Genomic DNA, 22992 nt, shown 5'->3' on the forward strand with positions numbered 1-22992 from the left:
TTTGATTTCTTGGTGACTAACATTTTGATTACCTCTAATTATGCTCTTTTCCATTCATGTGAACAATCCCCGTCTCTATCAAAAGCATTAATGACTTTAAAAGGTGCCTGTTAGATCATTCTCAGGTTTCCAGAGATGAAAAAAATAGCATATACATTCTTTCATGATAAGTACCAACCTTGCAGTTGTGATAACATTCCCATATTTATTTTTGTATTCACTAATGGTCCGTAGGCACAATTCACATTTTGAAGTAGAATCCAATCCTTATTTTAATTAACATTTTGTGGTAAAATTTTAGTCACAGCCGATCAGCGCTGGGAAACAAAATTGCATTTACGAGCAAAAAAATATTTAGTGCCATTGTTTTAAGTTCTAAAAAACAAAATTAAATTTGAAATTTGTCATCACATGTAAAATAATATTCATTAAAATATACACATGTGATACTCAGTTTGGTTTAGAGATCCAGCATGGAAACAGGCCCTTCGGCCCATGCAGACCATCGATCACCCATTTACACAAGTTTTATGTTATCCCACTTTCCCATCCACTCCCTGCACCTTGGGGGCAATTTTACAGAGACCAATTACCGGTAACCTATAAAGCTGCACATCTTTGCGATGTGGGAAGAAACCAGAGCACCCAGACAAATCCCAAGTGGTCACGGAAAACTAGCAAACTATATACAGGCTGCACCCGAAGTTAGGATTGAACCTGGGTCCGACAATATGGGGCAGCAGTTGTGCAATTGTGCCACCTATGATTGTTATTGCTTCTGTAAACATGGCAGAGATTGTTAATTTTTTGCAGATGAGTTTTATCCATTATATTCTATTTCATTATCTTCTATTTCTGATCTGTATTTACATCAAAAGCATTTTCAGAGCTCTGGCAGTTTTGTTTTAATTGGCATTCATGTGGTTGAACTGCTGGTACAGTTTTATATCAACTCTTCAAACGATTCTCCATTGTTTGGGGATATACCAATTTTTCTGGCATCTCTTTCAGTGATGTAGGTAACCAATGGAAATAGTTTTGAACTCATAACTCAAATTCATGGGAACATTGTGTTATAATCAGATACAAAAATCTTGTATCGCTTGTAATATCAACATCAAATATAAATCTCTATAATGCTTGTAATATCAACATCAAATTGTTCTGATGTAATGTGTGATATTGTTGTAGATCACAGACCTTGCATAGCTCCTGTCATCAATTTCATTGGTCAAGACCCCACTGAGTTACTCTTGCATTTTGCCTTTTTAAAAAAAAAAAAAATAACATGAATTGGTTAATCATAAAGAATTGTTGGCAAAAGTCAGCTGTAGTTTCACAGTGAGCTCAGCAGCTTACTGGAATTATCTTCTGTATGGTGAAGACAATTAAGTATGATTACTCATCATTGAGGCATGGTATTGAACCTCAATGACATGTGTTCAGATATGAGATTATCCATTCAATTATTATTCCATGTTTTGAGCTGAATATCAAGGCCCATATTTTGAGGTTGAAAGTATATTGTACAGATAGAAATGCAATCCTTTGAGACATTAAATTGATTCACTTTTCTTCTAAATTTAGATCAGTGCATACACTCGAGACAATTTTGAAAATGGGCCAAGAGGTTCTCGAGATTCATGTCATCACATATGCAAAAATAAACACCTTGTATCACATCAACTTATCATTTATCCACTTGGCCTTTGCATGTGCCCATGCAAATGAAATGCAAACCGTTCAGGATTGTACAGCACTTATTGATAAAGCACCTTGAGATGGTTGATGCACAGAAGGTACTATAGAATCACAAGAATGTTTTGTCTTCTGCTTACTTAAGACTACCTCATGAAGATTGAGTATCTGAACCAAGCTCAATTCTAAATTCAACCTTACATTAAAAGCTTCAGCAGAGATTGCAGTGTTCACCCAGAATGTGTCATAGACCAGGAAAGCAGGAAAGACAAGTAAACATTGGAACCAGGTACTAGTAATAGATAGCAAGTTCTCATTTCACTTCTCAAGTCGAATAATATGATCTCCTTGCACTGCGTTGATTCCTTAATTATGAACTTTCATTTTCAGATTATTTTCTACACTGCAATGTCATGAATATTTATGATCCACAATTCAATGAAAATGATAAATTATATTTAATTTTGGTTCAATACAAAAATGCAGTTGTGGTTCTGATGTGCGGTCATGTGTAACACAAGGGGGGGGACTATATACTTCATGTATTGATGAATTCATACAGCAGACTGTAAATGTTTGGAGAATAGACCAATTCATATATGTTTTGATTTACAAATGTTAAAGGATGACTTTTAGTAGCTTAACCCTTAACCTAGTAACTTTTTATTTCTCATTTTTACAAAATATGTACATTAGAATTTTAAGCTATTAATCACATCCTCATAAACAAAGTAAATTTAATTGTGGAAGAACATACAAAATTTGTTTATATTATAGTGCAGCTTTAAAAAAGTCAAATCTTTAGTTTACATAGAAGATCTTGTAATTAAGCAAGAGATACCTTCCAGTTGACTGAAGAAAATTAATAGGTTTCTGAATATAATGAAAGAATATATTTCATACATATGTAATGTGTTCTTCACACAAGATAAGCAGCTGGCAAATAGGATTTTATTTTTAACCCCCCACCACAAGATATCCACCAATTATTTTCATATAGATGTGTTAGCGTAAAGCTCTTCGATTTGTTTGCGGAAGTAATTTCTCATCTCCAGTCTTTTGGCCTTTAATGTTGGGGTCAGCAGGCCATTTTGAACAGAGAACATTTCACAGTGGAGACAGACGTTTTTTACCTATAAGCCAAGAAATCACAAATATCAATATCATCAAATCAATTAATTTGGAAAACAAAAATTGGTTATGTGCAAGGACCAAGATTATGGGAAGATGTAACAGGATAACAAAACTAACATGAATGGGTGGTGTGGACTCAATGGACTGAATGGCCTATTTCTATGCAGTATCTTTCAATTCAATACAGTTAGTTACTATAGCTTTATATTTGTAATTATTCCAGTTGTAGAAATAAGTATCTATCTTTATATTCCAATTATTTAAGTATTTCTAAGTAATTACAAGTGTTCTACGTAATGCTTGCTAAATGTCACCTGTCTCCAGCACCTTTTCATTTCAATTAATTCTGTTTGGAAAGCAAATATGTTGGCATTTACTACAATTACATGTAGGCTTGGTGACACCATATATGTTATACTGTGTACAATTCTGTTTTTAATACATAAGGAATGATATGCTTTCATTAAAGGTTTACTAAATTGATTCCATGGATAATAGGTGGTTCCAGTGAAGAGAGAGTGAACAGTCTGGACCTACACCTAAATGTATTTACAATATTTTTTGTCCATTCAGCACTGGTACTCAATTTGCAAGATTTCCTGCTAAAAATGTTATGTAAAGCCATAACAAGAGTACTCTTTTTTGTTAAATGAGTACATTAATCTATTGATGTGAATTATCAATGCATTTGAGGCCTGTAGTAACCATATAACCATATATAACCATATAACAAGTACAGCACGGAAACAGGCCATCTCGACCCTTCTAGTCCGTGCCGAACATGTATTCTCCCCTAGTCCCATATACCTGTGTTCAGACCACACCCCTCCATTCCTTTCCTGTCCATATAACTATCCAATTTATTTTTAAATGATAAAAACGAACCTGATTCCACCACCTTCACTGGAAGCTCATTACACACAGCCACCACTCTTTGAGTAAAGAAGTTCCCCCTCATGTTACCCCTAAACTTTTGTCCCTTAATTCTCAAGTCATGTCCCCTTGTTTGAATCTTCCCTACTCTCAGTGGGAAAAGCTTATCCACTTCAACTCTGTCTACCCCCTCATCATTTTAAAGACCTCAATCAAGTCCCCCCTTAACCTTCTGCGCTCCAAAGAATAAAGCCCTAACGTGTTCAACCTTTCTCTGTAACTTAGTTGCTGAGTGATAGATATAGATTTTTTTAAAAGATTTGAATTTATTACTTCTGCTGAGAAATTGAATAAAAATCCACAATATTTTCAAAACATGACGACATCCTAAATACAAAGCCCACACTGCTCAGATCTTCATTTTCAGAAAGAACTGGTAAAATCAAGGCTAAATTAACCTATGTTTTATGCAACTTGGCAATTTTGTCATATTGATAGAAAGTGGTAAATCAATTTCTCCAATGAGCCTTAATTACAACAAAAAAACAATCATAGTTCCATATTTGACTTTTTATTTTTGCTGGTTCTCCTCAAAGCTCTTTCAGAAGATTTCCAACATATGATAGCTTACTCAAATTCATTAAATTAATAATACCATGCGTTTAAATCCTATTAAAATATGTTAAGTAACTAAATCCAAATTTGTTCTTGCAAAACATATTAATACTAGGAATTTTCACCATAATAATCATGGGCGTAAAAATCGTAGTCCATACTCCTTACCTGTTCAAATGAATAAAGGCCAGCCTGTTGCCCCAGTTTTACCATGTCTTCCATGATAGCTTTTTTTAAATCCTGAATTTAATCAAAGCATTTTGTTAGGAGTGTCTGGAGCTCTCTTCAAGAATTGACATCCAGCAACAGAAAATGAGATGCAAATAGAAATGCAGAGCAAACTTAAATCATGCAGTGTTCTTCACTACCAACAGATGTCATCTTATCCCAAACAGGTTTAATCATAAACTTATGTTTACTGCAAAATTATTTATAATTATATCAGGTTTAATGCATTATAAATTCCAGATAAGCATCTTTAAATGCACTTTAAAAACATACCTTGGATTTACACAGCTCTCGATATGATCCATTAAATCCCCTTTTCCCTGCCCAGGCTTCTGTGGCTTCTGGATCTGGTACGACAATACCTACCAAGAAGGACTATACCAACGCAGTGGAAGTATGTTTATATGTCATCAGAAAATGAAACAAATTTTAAATATTAAAATTTATAGATTCAACTTTCATGATATGAAAAGTTGTAATAAAATGTAAACAGCTTTTGATTGTTGTATTAAATATTAATAGCACCAGAAGTTCCTTTAAATAATAACACACCATTTATATAAATGTTTTTTCAACTGTTCTATTATATTATTAATACTTGAGTGAATTTCGGTTTATGTTTGCTTGCAATTGTTCCCCATTCAGTAGGCTGTTCTTTCCCTTAATTGCTCATTGTTGAGTCCCACTATCATGTTGATATTTATTATATTCTCTGATGTATTGGGTAACATATATACAATACAAAACAGGAAACCGTCAGTAAGATGAAGAAAAATGCAAATAACCCGAGACAAAAATATATTTAAAGAACCGGATTAATGGGTAATATTCCACACAGATGTTCAAATGCAATTGTTATAAATTTTAATATTACAAATACATATTTACCTGCAAACTATCTCCATGGACATACACTTGGGCCACAGGTTCACTCCGTACATAAATATTCTCAATTTTTTCAGGCGCAATGTATTCTCCTTGAGCAAGTTTGAATATGTGTTTCTTTCGGTCTATGATTTTTAAAGTGCCATTCTATATTTAAGAAAACAAAGCAAAGACCTCCACAAAACTTTTGACATTAACTACAATGTAAATCACAATATTACTCTTGAAAAATAAAGCATAATGGAACATTCTATGTGGCTATTTCTAGTATGTAATTGACCCCAGTTGCCCTCCAGAAGGTGATGGTGAGCTGCCTTTTTGAACTGCTGGTGGGGTGTGGATCACCTACAATGTTATCCAGGATTTTGTCCCATTGATGGTGAAGGAACAGTGGTGTATTTACAAGTCAGGATGGTGTGTGGCTTGATGTTCACTTGTAGGATCCTCCACATACTGCTCCAGAAAATCATTTATTTTATACAATCCCCATTAAGCCATTAATTCATAGCAAAAAGATTTGAGTATAAGAGCAGGGAAGTTCTACTGCAGTTGTACAGGGTCTTGGTGAGACCACACCTGGAGTATTGTGTACAGTTTTGGTCTCCTAATCTAAGGAAATACATTTTTGCCATAGAGGGAGTACAGAGAATGTTCACCAGACTGATTCCTGGGATGGCAGGACTTTCATATGAAGAAAGATTGGATAGACTGGGCTTGTACTCGCTAGAATTTAGAAGATTGAGGGGGGATCTTATAGAAACTTACAAAATTCTTAAGGTACACAAAATTGCTGGAGAAACTCAGCGGATGCAGCAGCATCTATGGAGCGAAGGAAATAGGCGACGTTTCGGGCCAAAACCCTTCTTCAGACTGATGGGGGGTGGGAGAAGGAAGGAAAAAGGGAGAAGGAGGAGCCCGAGGGCGGGGGGGATGGGAGGAGACAGCTCGAGGGTTAAGGAAGGGGAGGAGACAGCAAGGGCTAGCAACATTGGGAGAATTCAACGTTAATGCCATCAGGACGCAAGCTACCCAGGCGGAATATGAGGTGCTGTTCCTCCAATTTCCGGTGTTGCTCACTCTGGCAATGGAGGAGACCCAGGACAGAGAGGTCGGATTCGGAATGGGAGGGGGAGTTGAAGTGCTGAGCCACCGGGAGTTCAGGTCGGTTATTGCGGACTGAGCGGAGGTGTTCGGCGAAACGATCGCCCAACCTCTGCTTAATCTCAGCGATGTAGATCAGCTGACATCTAGAGCAGCGGATGCAGAAGATGAGGTTGGAGGAGATACAGGTGAACCTTTGTCGCACCTGGAACGACTGCTTGAGTCCTTGAATGGAGTCGAGGGGGGAGGTGAAGGGACGGGTGTTGCATTTCTTGCGGTTGCAACGGAAAGTGCCCGGGGAGGGGGTGGTCCGGGAGGGAAGGGAAGAATTGACAAGGGAGTTGCGGAGGGAGCGGTCTTTGCGGAAGGCAGACATGGGAGAGATGGGAAGATGTGGCGAGTGGTGGGGTCACGTTGGAGGTGGCGAAAATGGCGGAGGATTATGTGTTGTATTTGCCGGCTGGTGGGGTGAAAGGTGAGGACCAGGAGGACTCTGCCCTTGTTGCGACTGCGGGGATGGGGAGAGAGAGCAGTGTTGCGTGGAATGGATGAGACCCTGGTGCGAGCCTCATCTATGGTGGCGGAGGGGAATCCCCATTCCCTGAAGAACGAGGACATTTCCGATGCCCTGGTATGGAATGTCTCATCCTGGGAACAGATGCGGCGTAGGCGGAGGAATTGGGAGTAGGGGATGGAGTCTTTACAGGAGGCAGGGTGGGAAGACGTTCATAAGGGGTTGGACAGGCTAGATGCAGGAAGATTGTTCTCAATGTTGGGGAAGTCCAGAACAAGGAATCACAGTTTAAGGATAAGGGTGAAGTCTTTTAGAAGTCCTGAAAAGGGAGGGAGAGGAGCCTGAGGTTGTGGTACATATAGGTACCAACGACATAGGTAAAAAAAGAGAAGAGGTCCTGAAAGAAGAATTTAGGGAGCTAGGTAGAGAGTTAAGGAGAAGGACTGCAAAGGTAACAATCATAGGATTATTGCCTGTGCCACGCAACAGTGAGAGTAGGAATGGAGCGAGGTGGAGGATAAATGAGTGGATGAGGGACTGGTGCAGTGGGTATGGATTCAAGTTTCAGGATCATTGGGACATTTTTGGGGGAAGTTGCGACCTGTACAGAAAGGACGGGTTGCACTTGAACTCGAGGGGGACCAACATCCTGGCAGGGAGATTTGCAAAGGCTACTGGGAAGACTTTAAACTAGTATGGTTGGAGGTGAGGGGGGGAGGGACTCAAATTGGGAAAGCTAGCAATCAGTGTGTGAGGCAGGAGGCAGAGAATGGTAGCACTCCGACCCAAAATGTAGGGGAGAGAGAAGAAAAATAAAATAAACAGAGAATAAGAGAGGGTGGGTTTCTTAAATGTGTACATTTTAATGCTAGGAGCATTGTAAGAAAGGTGGATGAACTTAGAGCCTGGATTGACACCTGGAAGTATGATGTTGATCAGTGAAACATGGTTGCAGGAGGGCTGTGATTGTAAAATAAATATTCCAGGATTTCGTTGCTTCAGGTGTGATAGAATTGGATGGGCAGGAGGTGGAGGTGTTGCATTGCTTACCAGGGAAGATATTACAGCAGTGCTTTGGCAGGATAGATTAGAGGGCTCGTCTAGGGAGGCTATTTGGGTGGAACTGAGAAATGGGAAAGGGGTAGCAACATTTATAGGGGTGGATTATAGACCGCCAAATGGGGAGCGAGAATTGGAAGAACAAATATGTAAGGAGATTGCAGATATTAGTAGTAAGCACAAGGTAGTGATTGTGGGAGATTTCAATTTTCCACACATAGACCAGGAAACACATTCTGTAAATGGGCTGGATGGGTTGGAGTTTGTAAAATGTGTGCAGGATAGTTTTTTGCAGCATACATAGAAGTACCTACTAGAGAAGGGGCGGTGCTGGACCTCCTGTTAGGAAATGAGACGGGTCAGGTGGCAGAGGTATGCGTTGGGGAACACTTCGGGACCAGTAATCACAATACCATTAGTTTCCATATAATTATGGAGAGGGTCAGAACTGGACCTAGGGTTGAGATTTTTGATTGGAGAAAGGTTAACTTTGAGGAGATGCGAAAGGATTTAAAAGGAGTAAATTGGGACAGTTTGTTTTATGGGAAAAATGTGGAAGAGAAATGGAGTACATTTAAAGGTGAAATTTTAAGAGTACAGAATCTTTATGTCCCTGTTCGGTTGAAAGGATATAGTAAAAATTGGAAAGAGCCATGGTTTTCAAGGGAAATTGGACACTTGGTTCGGAAAAAGAGAGAGATCTACAATAATTATAGGCAGCATGGAGTGCTTGAGGAGTATAAAGAATGTAAAAAGAATCTTAAGAAAGAAATTAGAAAAGCTAAAAGAAGATACGAGGTTGCTTTGGCAAGTAAGGTGAAAGTCAACCCAAAGGGTTTCTACAGCTATATTAATAGCAAAAGGATAACGCGGGATAAAATTGGTCCATTAGAGAGTCAGAGTGGACAGCTATCCCCAGAGCCAAAAGAGATGGGGGAGATATTGAACAATTTCTTTTCTTCGGTATTCACCAAGGAGAAGGATATTGAATTATGTGAGGTAAGGGAAACAAGTAGAGTAACTATGGAAACTATGAGATTCAAAGAAGAGGAAGTACTGACACTTTTGAGAAATATAAAAGTGGATAAGTCTCCAGGTCCTGACAGGATATTCCCTAGGACATTGAGGGAAGTTAGTGTAGAAATAGCAGGGGCTATGGCAGAAATATTTCAAATGTCATTAGAAACGGGAATAGTACCGGGGGATTGGCATACTGCGCGTGTTGTTCCATTGTTTTAAAAGGGGTCTAAGAGTAAACCTAGCAATTATAGACCTGTTAGTTTGACGTCAGTGGTGGGCAAATTAATGGAAAGGATACTTAGAGATAATATATATATAAGCATCTGGATAAACGCGGTCTGATTAGGAACAGTCAACATGGATTTGTGCCTGGAAGGTCATGTTTGACTAATCTTCTTGCATTTTTTGAAGAGGTTACTCAGGAAATTGATGAGGGTAAAGCAGTGGATGTTGTATATATGGACTTCAGTAAGGCCTTTGACAAGGTTCCTCATGGAAGGTTGGTTAAGAAGGTTCAATGGTTGGGTATTAATGGTGGAGTAGCAAGATGGATTCAACAGGGGCTGAATGGGAGATGCCAGAGAGTAATGGTGGATGGTTGTTTGTCAGGTTGGAGGCCAGTGACTAGTGGGGTGCCACAAGGATTTGTGTTGGGTCCACTGTTGTTTGTCATGTACATCAATTATCTGGGTGATGGTGTGTTAAATTGGATTAGTAAGTATGCAGATGATACTAAGATAGGTGGGTGGGGTTGTAGATAATGAAGTAGATTTTCAAAGTCTACAGAGAGATTTATGCCAGTTGGAAGAGTGGGCTGAAAGATGGCAGATGGAGTTTAATGCTGATAAGTGTGAGGTGCTACATCTTGGCAGGACAAATCAAAATAGGACGTACATGGTAAATGGTAGGGAATTGAAGAATGCAGGTGAACAGATGGATCTGGGAATAACTGTGCACAGTTCCCTGAAAGTGGAATCTCATGTAGATAGGGTGGTAAAGAAAGCTTTTGGTGTGCTGGCCTTTATAAATCAGAGCATTGATTATAGAAGTTGGGATGTAATGTTAAAATTGTACAAAGCATTGGTGTGGCCAATTCTGGAGTATGGTGTACAATTTTGGTTGCCTAATTATAGGAAGGATGTCAACAAAATAGAGAGAGTACAGAGGAGATTTACTAGAATGTTGCCTGGGTTTCAGCAACTAAGTTACAGTGAAAGGTTGAACAAGTTAGGGCTTTATTTTTTGGAGCGCAGAAGGTTAAGGGGGGACTTGATAGAGGTCTTTAAAATGATGAGAGGGATAGACATTGTTGATGTGGATAAGCTTTTCCCACTGAGAGTAGGGAAGATTCAAACAAGGGGACATGACTTGAGAAGGGACTGAAGTATAGTGGTAACATGAGGGGGAACTTCTTTACTCAGAGAGTGGTAGCTGTGTGGAATGAGCTTCCAGCGAAGGTGGTGGAGGCAGGTTCGTTTTTATCATTTAAAAATCAATTGGATAGTTATATGGACGGGAAAGGAATGGAGGGTTATGGTCTGAGCGCAGGTATATGGGACTAGGGGGAGAATACGTGTTCGGCATGGACTAGAAGGGTCGAGATGGCCTGTTTCCGTGCTGTAATTATTATATGGTTATATGGTTTTAGGACTGAGATGAGAAAATCATTTTTTACCCAAAGTGTGGTGAATCTGCGGAATTCTCTGCCACAGAAGGTAGTTGAGGCCAGTTCATTGGCTATATTTAAGAGGGAGTTAGATGTGGCCCTTGTGGCTAAAGGGATCAGGGGGTATGGAGAGAAGGCAGGTACTGGATACTGAGTTGGATGATCAGCCATGATCATATTGAATGGTGGTGCAGGCTCGAAGGGCCAAATGGCCTACTCCTGCACCTATTTTCTATGTTTCTATATAGAATTGCAGAATATTCAATTATTTTTCTTTCAATGTCCATTTGGAATGGGGTATGCTATTTGGCCTGTCGAGTCTGCCCTGCTATTCAGTGAAGAGATGGTTGTTCTGTATTTAATTCCACTTTTGCCTCATAGTTATTGATTCGTTTAGTTTAGAGATACAGCATTGAAATAGGCCCTTTGACCCACCAAGTCTGCACCGACCGGCAGTCACTCAAATCTTAGTTCTATCCTACTCACTAGGAACATTTTTGTAACTGAAGCCATTTAACCTACAAACCTGTACGTCTTTGGAATGTAGGAGAAAACCAGAGCACCCGGAGAGAACCAACGCAGGCATGGAGAACGTACAAACTGTACATACATCATCCAAAGTCAGGATTGAACCCCGCACTGTAGTACTGTGAGGCAGTAACTGTACCACTGCCCTTACAGTTTAGTTAATTATATTGAACAAAGTTAATTAATTTATATTGCAACAATTATATCTGAATGAAAGTCGGGTGTTGTTAAGAAACCAATGTTAAGAAACTATTAGCTATTATTCTTCTACATGTGATTGTACTCCAAACTACCATTTATATTTAGATACAAATTTATAACAATGAACCTCAGGAGTGTATATTTCACAAAGGTTGAATTTCAACTTCAGAAAATGATAATTAATTAGCTAAACCACACAATGAAACTAATTAGATGAAAAATGCTCACCTTTAACCATTTGCCAATGTCCCCAGTATGTAGCCATCTGTCTTTGTCCAAGGCTTCAGCAGTTTTCTCTGTGTCTTTGAGGTAGCCTTTGAAGACATTTGGTCCTTTCACACATATCTACAATGTAATGGTGATTTGAAACCGAGTCAAAAGGTTATGTTGTCATTTTATGTTTCAATCTTCCACAATCGGGTTTCTTTATAGTTGGAGATACCTCAGCATTAGTTTTTGGTGTCACGTTTGCACAGTCAAGTCAGTCCCCTGTCTGCCACTTCAATGTGGTGAGTTGGAATGATTGAGATAGGGTTTGACAGGGCAGTCAAAGTAGCAAGGGCAATAATAATCAAATTGCTCTACGAGGAGCATGTTATAATTTCTGAAGATTTTCTTCATGTGATAAGTCCTTCAAATAGAATATCAAAGAATACCTAAAGCTAGGGCTGAAATATCATGAGATGTAAATATTTACCTACCTCTCCTTCTCCTTTGGCAGAGAAATATTTCATTTCTTCTACATCAATAAGTTTGAGAAAATTACATGGTAAAGGAGCCCCAACATGTCCTGGAGAAAGTGGATGAAGCAATTTATTAATTGCAAAGTGTATCATTTTATGTCATGAAGGAGAATAGCGATTTTAATGTGTGATTGGAGACCAGAACTAAAGTACATAAATACAAAACAGATTAAAGTTTGCTTAGATACTAGTGACCAGAAGAGGCATCCTATCCTCCTTTCCCATTCTTTTTGCAATTGTCCCCTTGGTCCTTTTGTTCAACTCCGTTATCCTCTATTTTCCCTCCTCCACTCTTTATACCCTACTTTCCTGCACAACTTGCTAGCCCGTTTTCTTCTTGTCCTTTACAGCTCTTCATTCCACTTGCTTTTCCTCCTCTTAATCCTATTTTGCACACCTTGTGTCTTAAATTTGCCTCCTTTATTTTTATTTTCCTCCTCTCCCCGTCCCATCAAACTACAAAACACTCCCTCTTCACACCATTGCTTCCATACCATTATCCGTATACTTTCCTCCTGCAGTTCTTCCCATCCTCTTCCAATATTCTCTTTCTTTCCTCTACATTTTCTTCTAACCGTTTGCTTCTTCAGCACTCTTCCAGTCTCACCATCCATTTAATCTCCTTATTCCTCTCTACTTTTTTCATCCATGCACTTTAAATAATTTTTCTCCTCGTGCCCTCCTCCGAATCTTTCATGCACTCTCCTAAACCTTCCTTTACGTCCAGCTCCATGTTTTTTCCAAGCACTTTCCTGGACAGCCCTCTTGCTTCTCATATCTCTCACCATTTTCCTTGCCTTACTTTTCTCTCCAACCCTACAAAGCAACCATCCATTTACATCTATTTTAGTCCAATTTTCCTCTCATCTATCTTTTCAGATTTTCCTTCTTCATCTCTTCTAAATTCCCCTTTCCTCCCTCACCTTCCCCATTACTTTAGATTACTCCAACTTGGAACCCCCTTGGGTCTCTATCTTCGCATTGATCTCGCTTGTCCTTACTACTTTGCCCTTCTCCGTTTACATCTTATTCCTCCACGTCATTGTTAAGATTTTATACGTATGAATGACTATCTATAAACAAAGACTGAAGCAAGTTTGCTCTATTTCTCATAGCTGGATATTAATTTAGGAACCTTATATAAACCTCCACATATATAGGGTGTTATTGCATTGGAAGCTAAAATTACAGTATCAGATAGTACCTGATGTCCAGTCTCCAGGTGTGGTGAATGTACATCCAGCTGTGCACTCAGTCTGTCCATAACCTTCGTATACCTGACAATGGCAAGAAGAGCATTCACAGTTTATTAAAGCTCTATTGTGTTGAGTGTCCATATACTAGCAGATTGGAAGACGGCTATACAACTGCTGGTATCTATCTTCTTTCTTATTTAAAGTTATGGGTCAAAACTAGATGAGGGGTACACTTGATTATAGTATAGGTTTTTAAAATGAAGAAAAAATGGAAAATAGCAGATGCAAGAAAAATCCTCAGTTGGATGTTAGGGATATTGAGAGACCTCGGGGGACAAGTTCATAGATCAGAGTAAGATTGATCCTTTTGAAGTTGGTTTATGCTCCAACTTTATAAAGGCTAGTTGCAGCTCTAATGACTGAAGTGTAGGAAAGATTCGATGAACACTGGGGGGTGTAGAGGAGATACACCAGGATGGATGCATGGGTTGGAGCAGTTCAGTTGCGAGAAGAAACTGGAGAAGTTACGCAGTTTCTTCCTGCAGCACAGGTGGTCAAGGGAGGATATGATTGAGGTTTACTAAATATGAGGGATAGAGATAGGTTTCACTGCAGGGAACCCCCCCCCCCCCCCCACACATGTCAAAATTAGATAAAACTAGAAGATGTTTAGTGTAGGGAGAAAGACATTCAAAGGGGACAGGCAGCATCTCTGCAGAGAAGGAATGGGTGACATTAGAAGGGTCTCGACCCGAAACGTCACCCATTCTTCCTCTCCAGAGATGCTGCCTGTCCCGCTGAGTTACTTCAGCATTTTGTGTCTATCTTCAGTTTAAACCAGCATCTGCAGTTCCTTCTTACAGATTCAAAAGGGATACAGGGGAACCTTCATCCAGAAAGTGGCAATTGTGTGGAAGGAACTTTCAGAGTAGTTTGGTTGCTGATGGCATTTTTTTTTTAAATTTATTTATTTTTTTTATTTATATTTTTATTATTATTGGAGATAAGTACATAGTCTATTACATCATTACTGTCTTACATTTTTAAAATGATAACATTGACAGTTATTATTACATTGTCTCCAATATTTTTTACATTTTTCTTCGTTTTTTTTTTTTTTAACTAGATAGAACTAAAAGGATAGGTGAAATAGAGGGAAAGAAGAGGGAAAGAGAGGGGGAAAATAAAAAAATAAAAAAAAATAAAAAAATAAAAAAAAAGAGAGAGGGGTGAAAAAGGTAATTAAGGAAGAATGGAAAAGTTTGTTTAAGTTTAAAGACATCATTCGAGATATGTTCGTATATTTCAAAGTGTAGTATTTCATCCAATCTTTAGTCCGGGTGCTAGTCAGGTTCCTGTGCTGAACTATTCTGACCCTTTAAGTACTCAATAAAAGGAGACCATGTTCCAACGAATAATTCCTGTTTGTCCAACAGGGCAAGTCTAATTCTTTCCACGTTTAAGGTCTCCGTCATTTCTATAATCCACATTCTGATTGTGGGGGCCGTAGGGCCTTTCCAAAATTTTAGGATTAATTTTTTTCCTGTTATTAAACTGTAATCGATAAAGTTTCTTTGTGTTATTCTAAATGTTTGATTTAATTCTAATGCTGATGGCATTTAAGTAGTATCTGAGTTAGTTGTTATGGACAAAGTGCCAGGCAACAGGATCACTATGGAATTGTTCAAGAAGGAACTGCAGATGCTGGAAGATCGAAGGTACACAAAATTGCTGGAGAAACTCAGCGGGTGCAGCAGCATCTATGGAGCGAAGAAAATAGGCGACGTTTCGGGCCGAAACCCTTCTTCAGACTGATGGGGGGTGGGAGGGGAGAAGGAAGGAAAAAGGGGAGGAGGAGGAGCCCGAGGGCGGGGGGGATGGGAGGAGACAGCTCGAGGGTTAAGGAAGGGAAGGAGACAGCAAGGGCTAGCAAAATTGGGAGAATTCAACATTCATGCCATCAGGATGCAAGCTGCCCAGGCGGAATATGAGGTGCTGTTCCTCCAATTTCTGGTGTTGCTCACTCTGGCAATGGAGGAGACCCAGGACAGAGAGGTCGGACTGGGAATGGGAGGGGGAGTTGAAGTGCTGAGCCACCGGGAGTTCAGGTTGGTTATTGCGGACTGAGTGGAGGTGTTCGGCGAAACGATCGCCCAACCGCCGCTTAGTCTCCCCGATGTAAATCAGCTGACATCTAGAGCAGTGGATGCAGTAGATGAGGTTGGAGGAGATACAGGTGAACCTTTGTCGCACCTGGAACGACTGCTTGGGACCTTGAATGGAGTCGAGGGGGGAGGTGAAGGGACAGGTGTTGCATTTCTTGCGGTTGCAACGGAAAGTGCCCGGGGAGGGGGTGGTACGGGAGGGAAGGGAAGAATTGACAAGGGAGTTGCGGAGGGAGCGGTCTTTGCGGAAGGCAGACATCGGGGGAGATGGGAAGATGTGGCGAGTGGTGGGGTCACGTTGGAGGTGGCGGAAATGGCAGAGGATTATGTGTTGTATTTGCTGGCTGGTGGGGTGAAAGGTGAGGACCAGGAGAACAGTTGCCCTTGTTGCGAGTGCGGGGATGGGGAGAGAGAGCAGTGTTGCGGGATATGGATGAGACCCTGGTGCAAGCCTCATCTATGGTGGCGGAGGGGAATCCCCGTTCCCTGAAGAACAAGGACATTTCCGATGCCCTGGTATGGAATGTCTCATCCTGGGAACAGATGCGGCGTAGGCGGAGGAATTGGGAGTAGGGGATGGAGTCTTTACAGGGGGCAGGGTGGGAAGACGTGTAATCCAGATAGCCATGCGAGTCAGTTTGTGTACCTAGGATCACTATGGAAATGTGGCCACCGGCTGGCATGGACAAATTGGGTCAAATGGACTACTTCCTTGCTGCCATTGGTCATGATTATTTATTGTTTATTGTATTGTTCCAGTAAAGTGCCTGCAAGAATTTATTTTCCGTTCCCAGCACAAATGACAATTAAACACTCTTGATTCTTGTTTGGTAGTTCTGATTTGATCAGTAACAATAATGGTGCAAGATTGTCTTTTAAGATCTGACTGCATACATTATTAAATTAAAATTATTGTTGAATAAAAGATTTAAGGAGTGATGGAAATTATAAAGGTAGTTGAAGAAAGCTAGAATAATTATTGCACTGGACTGCAGAATAGGTTTCTCAAGACAGTCATTTATGATAAGTGGAATCTACATTTAGACATTGGCTAATCATTATTACTACATTGTATTCCTCCTTACATCACCAATGTTTGCTTAAGGCAAATTAGATGATACAGTATTTTGTAAAAGCAACATTGCATTATGTGATATATCATGCAATATTTTACGACCATTTAGCCAATTTCAAGGTGAATTTCCTTTTTAAGGCCAGAAAATCCAACAATAACAATCCAATCTGAGGTCACGGAAAATTTAATTGTAACTCAGGAATCAGGAGAGCTTGGAAGGCATATGATGGTTCAATGCTGTGGATCGGAAAAGGCAAACATTTTTATATTGGCAGCAACTGTCACTTGGAGTGTAAAATAGTGCATCCCAAAACTAGTTTGAGCATTCAATATATGTTATTAGTCGATAACTTTTGTTCATAAGACCCAAAATACTGGTCTATAATTTTAACCTGGTAGCACCAATGCAAAATTGGGTTTGCACTCTATAAGCACGAAGCTCTCAGTATCGAGGAGAGCAGAGCCCAACATTCTTGTGGAGTCACTTACACCGTGAATGGCAGGGCTCTGGGGAGTGTTGTTGAGCAGAGGGATCTAAGAGTGCAGGTACATAGTTCCTTGAAAATGGCATCATAGGTAGATAGGTTGGTCAAGGAAGCTTTCGGCACATTGACCTTCATCAGAGTATAGAGTGTAGAATTTGGGAGGTCATGTTACAGTTGTGCACAACATTGATGGGGCCACGTTCAGAGTATTGTGTTCAGTTTTGGACACTCTACTATAGGAAAGATGTTGTTAAGTTGGAAAGGGTGCAGAGAAGATTTACAAGGATGTCACCAAGACTCAAGGGGCTGAGCTATAGAGAGAGGTTGAGCAGGCTAGGACTTAATTCTTTGGTGCGCAGGAGGATAAGGTGTTTTATAGAGGTGTATCAGATTATGAGAGGAATAGATAGGGTGAATGCAGAGTCTTTTACCCAGAGTAGGAGAAACAAGAACCAGAGGACATAGGTTTAAGGTGATGGGGATAAGATTAAATAGGAATCCGAGGGATAACATTTTACACAAAGTGTGGTAGGTACATGGAACTAGCTGCCAGAGAAGGCAGTTGAGACAGATACTATCACAGCATTTAATAAACAATTGGCAGATGCTTGGATAGGATAGGTTTGGAGGGATGTGAGCCAAATGCAGGCAGGTGGGCCAAATGTAGATGGGGCATGTTGGTCAGCATGGGCAAGTTGTGACTAAGGGCCTGCTTCCACACTGTATGAATCTATGGCTATAATTTATGACTCAAGAGTGTACAATGGTCTCTACAAACATCATATCACTTGCCTTTTCTGCAGGTTAATAGAAATTAGTTGTACTAATGGCCAAAGAGTCCAATATTCTGGAGAGGGAACAGCTCCCCAGGAGATGTGAACCCATCAGTACCAAGAAGGGTCCTAGCCCAAAACATCACCTATCCATGCTCTCCTGAGATGCTGTCTGACCTGCTGACTTACTCCAGTACTTTGAGTCTTTTTTTGTGTAAACCAGCACTTGCAGTTCCTTGTTTCTACGGTAAAGATGTTAAGTGTATGGTCAGAGAGTCAGAGTCAGAGTCAATTTAATTGTCATTTGGACCCCTGGAGGTCCAAACGAAATGCCGTTTCTGCAGCCATACATTACATACAAATAGACCCCAGACACAACAATAATTACATTTAACATAAACATCCATCACATAGCTGTGATGGAAGGCCAAACAAACTTATCTCTCCACTGCACTCTCCCCCCCCCGATGTCAGAGTCAAAGTCATAGCCCCCGGCTGGCGATGGCGATTGTCCCGCGGCCATTAAAGCCACGCCGGGTGGTGCGAGGTCGCACACCGGGTCTTGGTGTTAGAGCCCCCGGTGTGCGCTCGCAGAGTCCGCGGCCATTCCAGCCGCGCGGGGCAGTGGTGTCAGGCCCCGCTCCAGGAGCTCTTCAACCCCGCAACTCGGGCGGGAGAAGTCGCCGTTGCAGGAGCCCTGAGAAGCGGTCTCCCCCCAGGGAGCCGTGGGCTCCCGGTGCCGTCGTCCACAGACCCGTCGTTGGAGCCTCCGACCCTCCGGTAGCAGCAGCAGCAGCAGCAGCAGCAGCAGCAGCAGCAACGACAGCAGCAACGACAGCAGCAGCAGCAGCGCTCCTCCACCGCTCCACCCGCTCCGGACTCGGCCAGCTCCGCGACGGCAACGGTGAGTCGACACCAGAGTCCCCGGCTTCTTCCTGTTGGAGGCCGCTCCTCGTTGCGGCCTCAACGACACCTGAGACCCGACGAGAAAAGGTCGGGTCTCCAGTGCAGGGAGAGATTCAAAAAGTTTCCCCCCCCCTCCCACACACACACACCCCAACATAAAATAACAAAAACTACATAAAAACACAGACAAAAAATAATAAAAACGCGGACAGGCTGCAGAGGCCGCTGCTGGCCAGAGCCGCGCCGCCTACCGCCGCCTCCATCTCTCTTTATTATTTATGAGAAGTTGAATGAGATGCAATTATAGAATTGGATTATTCAAAATAAAATTGTTCTCAGAAACTTGAAAGAGTAACAGAAGTGGATGGGGAAAAAAATCTTCCTTACCTGGCAACCCAGAGCTGCTCTTAGGAAACCAAGCACAGCGGGAGAGGCAGGAGCAGCACCGGTCACAATCATTCTCACCTTCCCCCCCAGACTCTCCTGTGCAAATAAAGATCTTTAATTAACAGGGAGTACAACAAATTCTGGATAGCACACATTTAATGGAAGCTTCACATTACATCAAGACCAGGGAAATTAAAAAAAGTTTCTAAACTGCAAACAACATTTCACACAGTTTTCAAATACGAGAGGGCGTATTCAATTTTAAATAATCCAGAAATACACTTGGATACAAGTCAGGAAAAGTACATAGGATCAGTACCAGTGAGTTGTCTATATTTTCTAGTCAGTGCCACTTATTCATGGCTCAGATAATTTCCCAGTTAGCTTTATAACTGATCTATAAATGTACCCCACAGAGTATCCTGCAAATACAACTGTTGCTAATACAAGGAATATTACTCCCCCTGGAATGAATAGATCAGCAAAAGATTACAAATTAAAGAGAACATTAAGCAGACTCCCCTCCAAAGCTACAAGGTTACAAAGTTACATCATGTTACATTTGGGACATAGTGATTAGTTCTTCCATGGCAATAGGAAGCAATGGAGATGACTGCAGCAATTTAATCATGCAAGCTTGATGGTATTTAAATGGTTCACTTCATCCATTGAATAGTCTTCAGCATCCCTTTAAAAAATACATATCTGATCTTCCAATTGGCAACAGCACAGAGGAAATTGGAAAGACTTTCACCAGTATGTGAGAGAGTAAGCCATTTTATGGTCCAAATTAAAGATGAATTTGCTGTGGGAAGTTAATCAACCCTTTATTGAATGCTTGAGAAAACACAAACATTTTTTTTTTTTAATTGGCTTTCTGAAAATTTGCCGACCTAAAGTTTGTGCGAACCACCATCTCTATGTCAAGGTGCAAGGAATAATTTTCCCAACACAATAATTCTAGAACCTAAATGTCATGTACTTTATAAAGACATGCAGGTTCGTAGAATAATTGCAACAAAAATACCCCCGTGCCGAGTGTGGATATGAAAGTGGGATATCAGAACTAGTGTGAATGGGTCAGCATCGACTCAGTGGGCCAAAGGGCCCATGTTCATGCTGTTCTCTAAACTAAACTTTTTAAAAAAGGTTAAAAAGCAACAGATGAGAGATCTGGTGTGCTAAGTATTGATGTTAAATAGTATATAATGATAATCACGAGTTCTTTTTTTACCTGTATTTTCTTGAAGAAGATTTTATCCCAGATGCTGTCATTCCTTATGATACCATTTCGTACCTCAGTTGCTTTTCTTCGAGCAGCAAATTCCAGTAGCCAGCGTTTTACTGGTGTACCCGCTTGACTAAATACCTAAAATAAATCAAACATATTTATATATATTGCACTTTGGTTGTATGACATACTAAAAATACACACTTGAAGTGCTTTAAAAGAGAACAATGCACAAACAATTGGGAGAAATAAATAATACTGATAAAGAGAAAGAATAACATTTTAGATAGCAACAGTGTACAAAAGCATCAGCGGACCACAGTAGGTTTTGGACCTGAAATATTAACTCTTTTTACACTGCTGCTGCCTGGCCTAGTGAGAGTTCCCAGCATTTTCTGTTTTTAAGTTACGAAATGATCCAATACAGGTTTAGGAGCTTGTGTAAATGCACCAGGTGTATTAAACAAGATTCGCAAAGTTGTACGTGTAATTAACAATGTCAGGTTATGAGGTTGTGACAATATTATACACAGGCAGTCCTTTTTATGTGACATTACAGCGTGCCAGCATCTCGAGAAAGTTAAACTTAATTATTTTGTTTTTCAGCCACGTGATACGCTCGTTTATTAATTATGGGTACCAGCATTTTTTCGTGTACAATAAAAAGCAGTGAGTCGTGGCTAAATAAAAGATAATACAGTAAACCCTTGTTATAATGGACTTGCTGTACCAACTGTGCCATTGGGATGTCCTGTTGTCTTAACTAGCAACACGAGTGAACATGTTATGCTATACCTACTAAAGTGTGCATTCATTTTACAGAATAGATCTTACCTTATCGTACATTCTATTTAACAGTCTTGGAACTACTGGAAATATTGTTGGATGTAGAGCCTTCATATCATCAGACAGGAGTCTAATGTCACCTTGGAAGAACCCAATCCTGCCTCCATGGCATATAACGACAGACTGAAAGAATATAGAATCCCAAAGACTTAAAATAGTCCCAAAGTTGATGTTCCTGTCACAATGTTTAAAGTACTTCAAGTTATTCAATTAAGAAATTGAATATTTCTTAAAAAGCTAATTTCAGTTTAGAGTATGATATTTACATAAAGATAAAATGGCAGAGGGCCATTTCAAGGTGAACTGCATCATAGCAGAGGTAGTTAATGAATGGAACATTGATTACCACAGGCCATCAGGACTGTAAACTCTTATCTCAGCAGGGACTAATTTACTGTTGTGTTGTGTCTTTTGTAAAAAAAAAAATTCTAACATGTAAATACTGATTCTGTTCTGTAGTTTTTGCACATAGAAACATAGAAAATAGGTGCAGGAGTAGGCCATTCAGCCCTTCGAGCCTTCACCGCCATTCAATATGATCATGGCTGATCATCCAACTCGGTATCCCATCCCCGCCTTCTCTCTATACCCCCTGATCCCTTTAGCCACAAGGGCCACATCAGCAGGCATTGCCACTTTAATTTCACTGTACATCTTGTATGTGTATGTGAGAAATAAAGTTGACTTGACCACTTGTTTTTGGTAGGCACAAGTGATTTGCAATTGTTGGTGAAGACTAATCTTGAGAGTGAGGATTTTAGAATTCTTGGATCAGAGTTATCACAGGACATTTATTGTTTGTTATCTACATTAAGGATTTGGATATGGATGAAGAGGTACGAGTGCAAAACACAAATAGGAAACAAAACCATTGTCCATTGTCATGCCACAGGTGATTTGTAGTAGAAATAAAGAACTGCAGATGGTGGTTTATACCAAAGATATAAAGTTCTGGAGTAAAGCAGATCAGGCAGCATCTCTGGACAAGAAGGATGGGTGAGCTTTCGGGTCAGAACCCTTCCTCAGACTGAACATAGGGGGTGGGGGTAGGTGAAGAACTGGAGGCGAGGAAAGACCAGTACCAGCCACAAGTTACCTCAGGCAGTACGTTGCCAGGTAGGTGTGATCTCAAGAGAAACAATACAGAGATCTGTGGAACTAGTAAAACGACTAGGGAGGAGGAGGAGTATGAGATGAAGTTAATTAAAATTAGAGAATGCAATGTTCATTCTGCAGGGTTGTAAGCTAACCAAGCAAAATAGGAGGTGCTATTCCTCTAATTTGCAGGTGGTGATCTGTAGTGTTCCATTGTCAAGGTAGGATTGGGTTTGCGTGGATTGGTTCAAGAGCATGATAGCTGTTGAAAAGCAGCCGTCCCTAAACCTGGTGGAGTGCCACTTCAGGCTTTTGTACCTTCTGCAGTGGGTAGCAACGAGAAGAGGGGATGACTTTGGCGGTGAGGATCCTTGATGATGCCTTCTTGAGGCAGTGTCTCCTGGAAATGTTTTCTGTGGTGGGGAAGGTTGTGACCGTGATCATTGGGCGAGTCCACCACTGCAACCTTTTGTGATTCTGTGCATTGGATATTGCCGTACCAGGCATGATGCAACCAGTCAGGATTAGTCAGTCAGTCAACCAGTCACTTACCAAGTTGACGGAGTAA

General features: G+C 40.5%; 1 protein-coding gene across 4 annotated transcripts in view; it reads right to left on the minus strand.

Annotated features, from left to right (window-relative positions):
- Nucleotides 1–750: 750 nt before the first annotated feature.
- LOC129701812 (long-chain-fatty-acid--CoA ligase 6-like) overlaps nt 751–22992 on the minus strand; it is an 85013-nt gene continuing 62771 nt past the window's right edge. For all 4 annotated transcript variants that reach the window (XM_055643274.1, XM_055643273.1, XM_055643276.1 and 1 more), the window contains exons 12-21: nt 21318–21452; nt 20487–20621; nt 19253–19348; nt 13470–13542; nt 12224–12312; nt 11751–11867; nt 5437–5580; nt 4822–4923; nt 4489–4560; nt 751–2831 (exon numbers count right to left, since the gene is read on the minus strand). In XM_055643274.1, the coding sequence (XP_055499249.1) occupies nt 2691–2831; nt 4489–4560; nt 4822–4923; nt 5437–5580; nt 11751–11867; nt 12224–12312; nt 13470–13542; nt 19253–19348; nt 20487–20621; nt 21318–21452 (1104 nt within the window). In that variant the 3' untranslated portion in view covers nt 751–2690. The remainder of the gene's footprint in view (nt 2832–4488; nt 4561–4821; nt 4924–5436; nt 5581–11750; nt 11868–12223; nt 12313–13469; nt 13543–19252; nt 19349–20486; nt 20622–21317; nt 21453–22992) is intronic.

The sequence above is a fragment of the Leucoraja erinacea genome, chromosome 11 (genome assembly GCF_028641065.1).
Source record: "Leucoraja erinacea ecotype New England chromosome 11, Leri_hhj_1, whole genome shotgun sequence".
NCBI lineage: Eukaryota > Metazoa > Chordata > Chondrichthyes > Rajiformes > Rajidae > Leucoraja > Leucoraja erinaceus.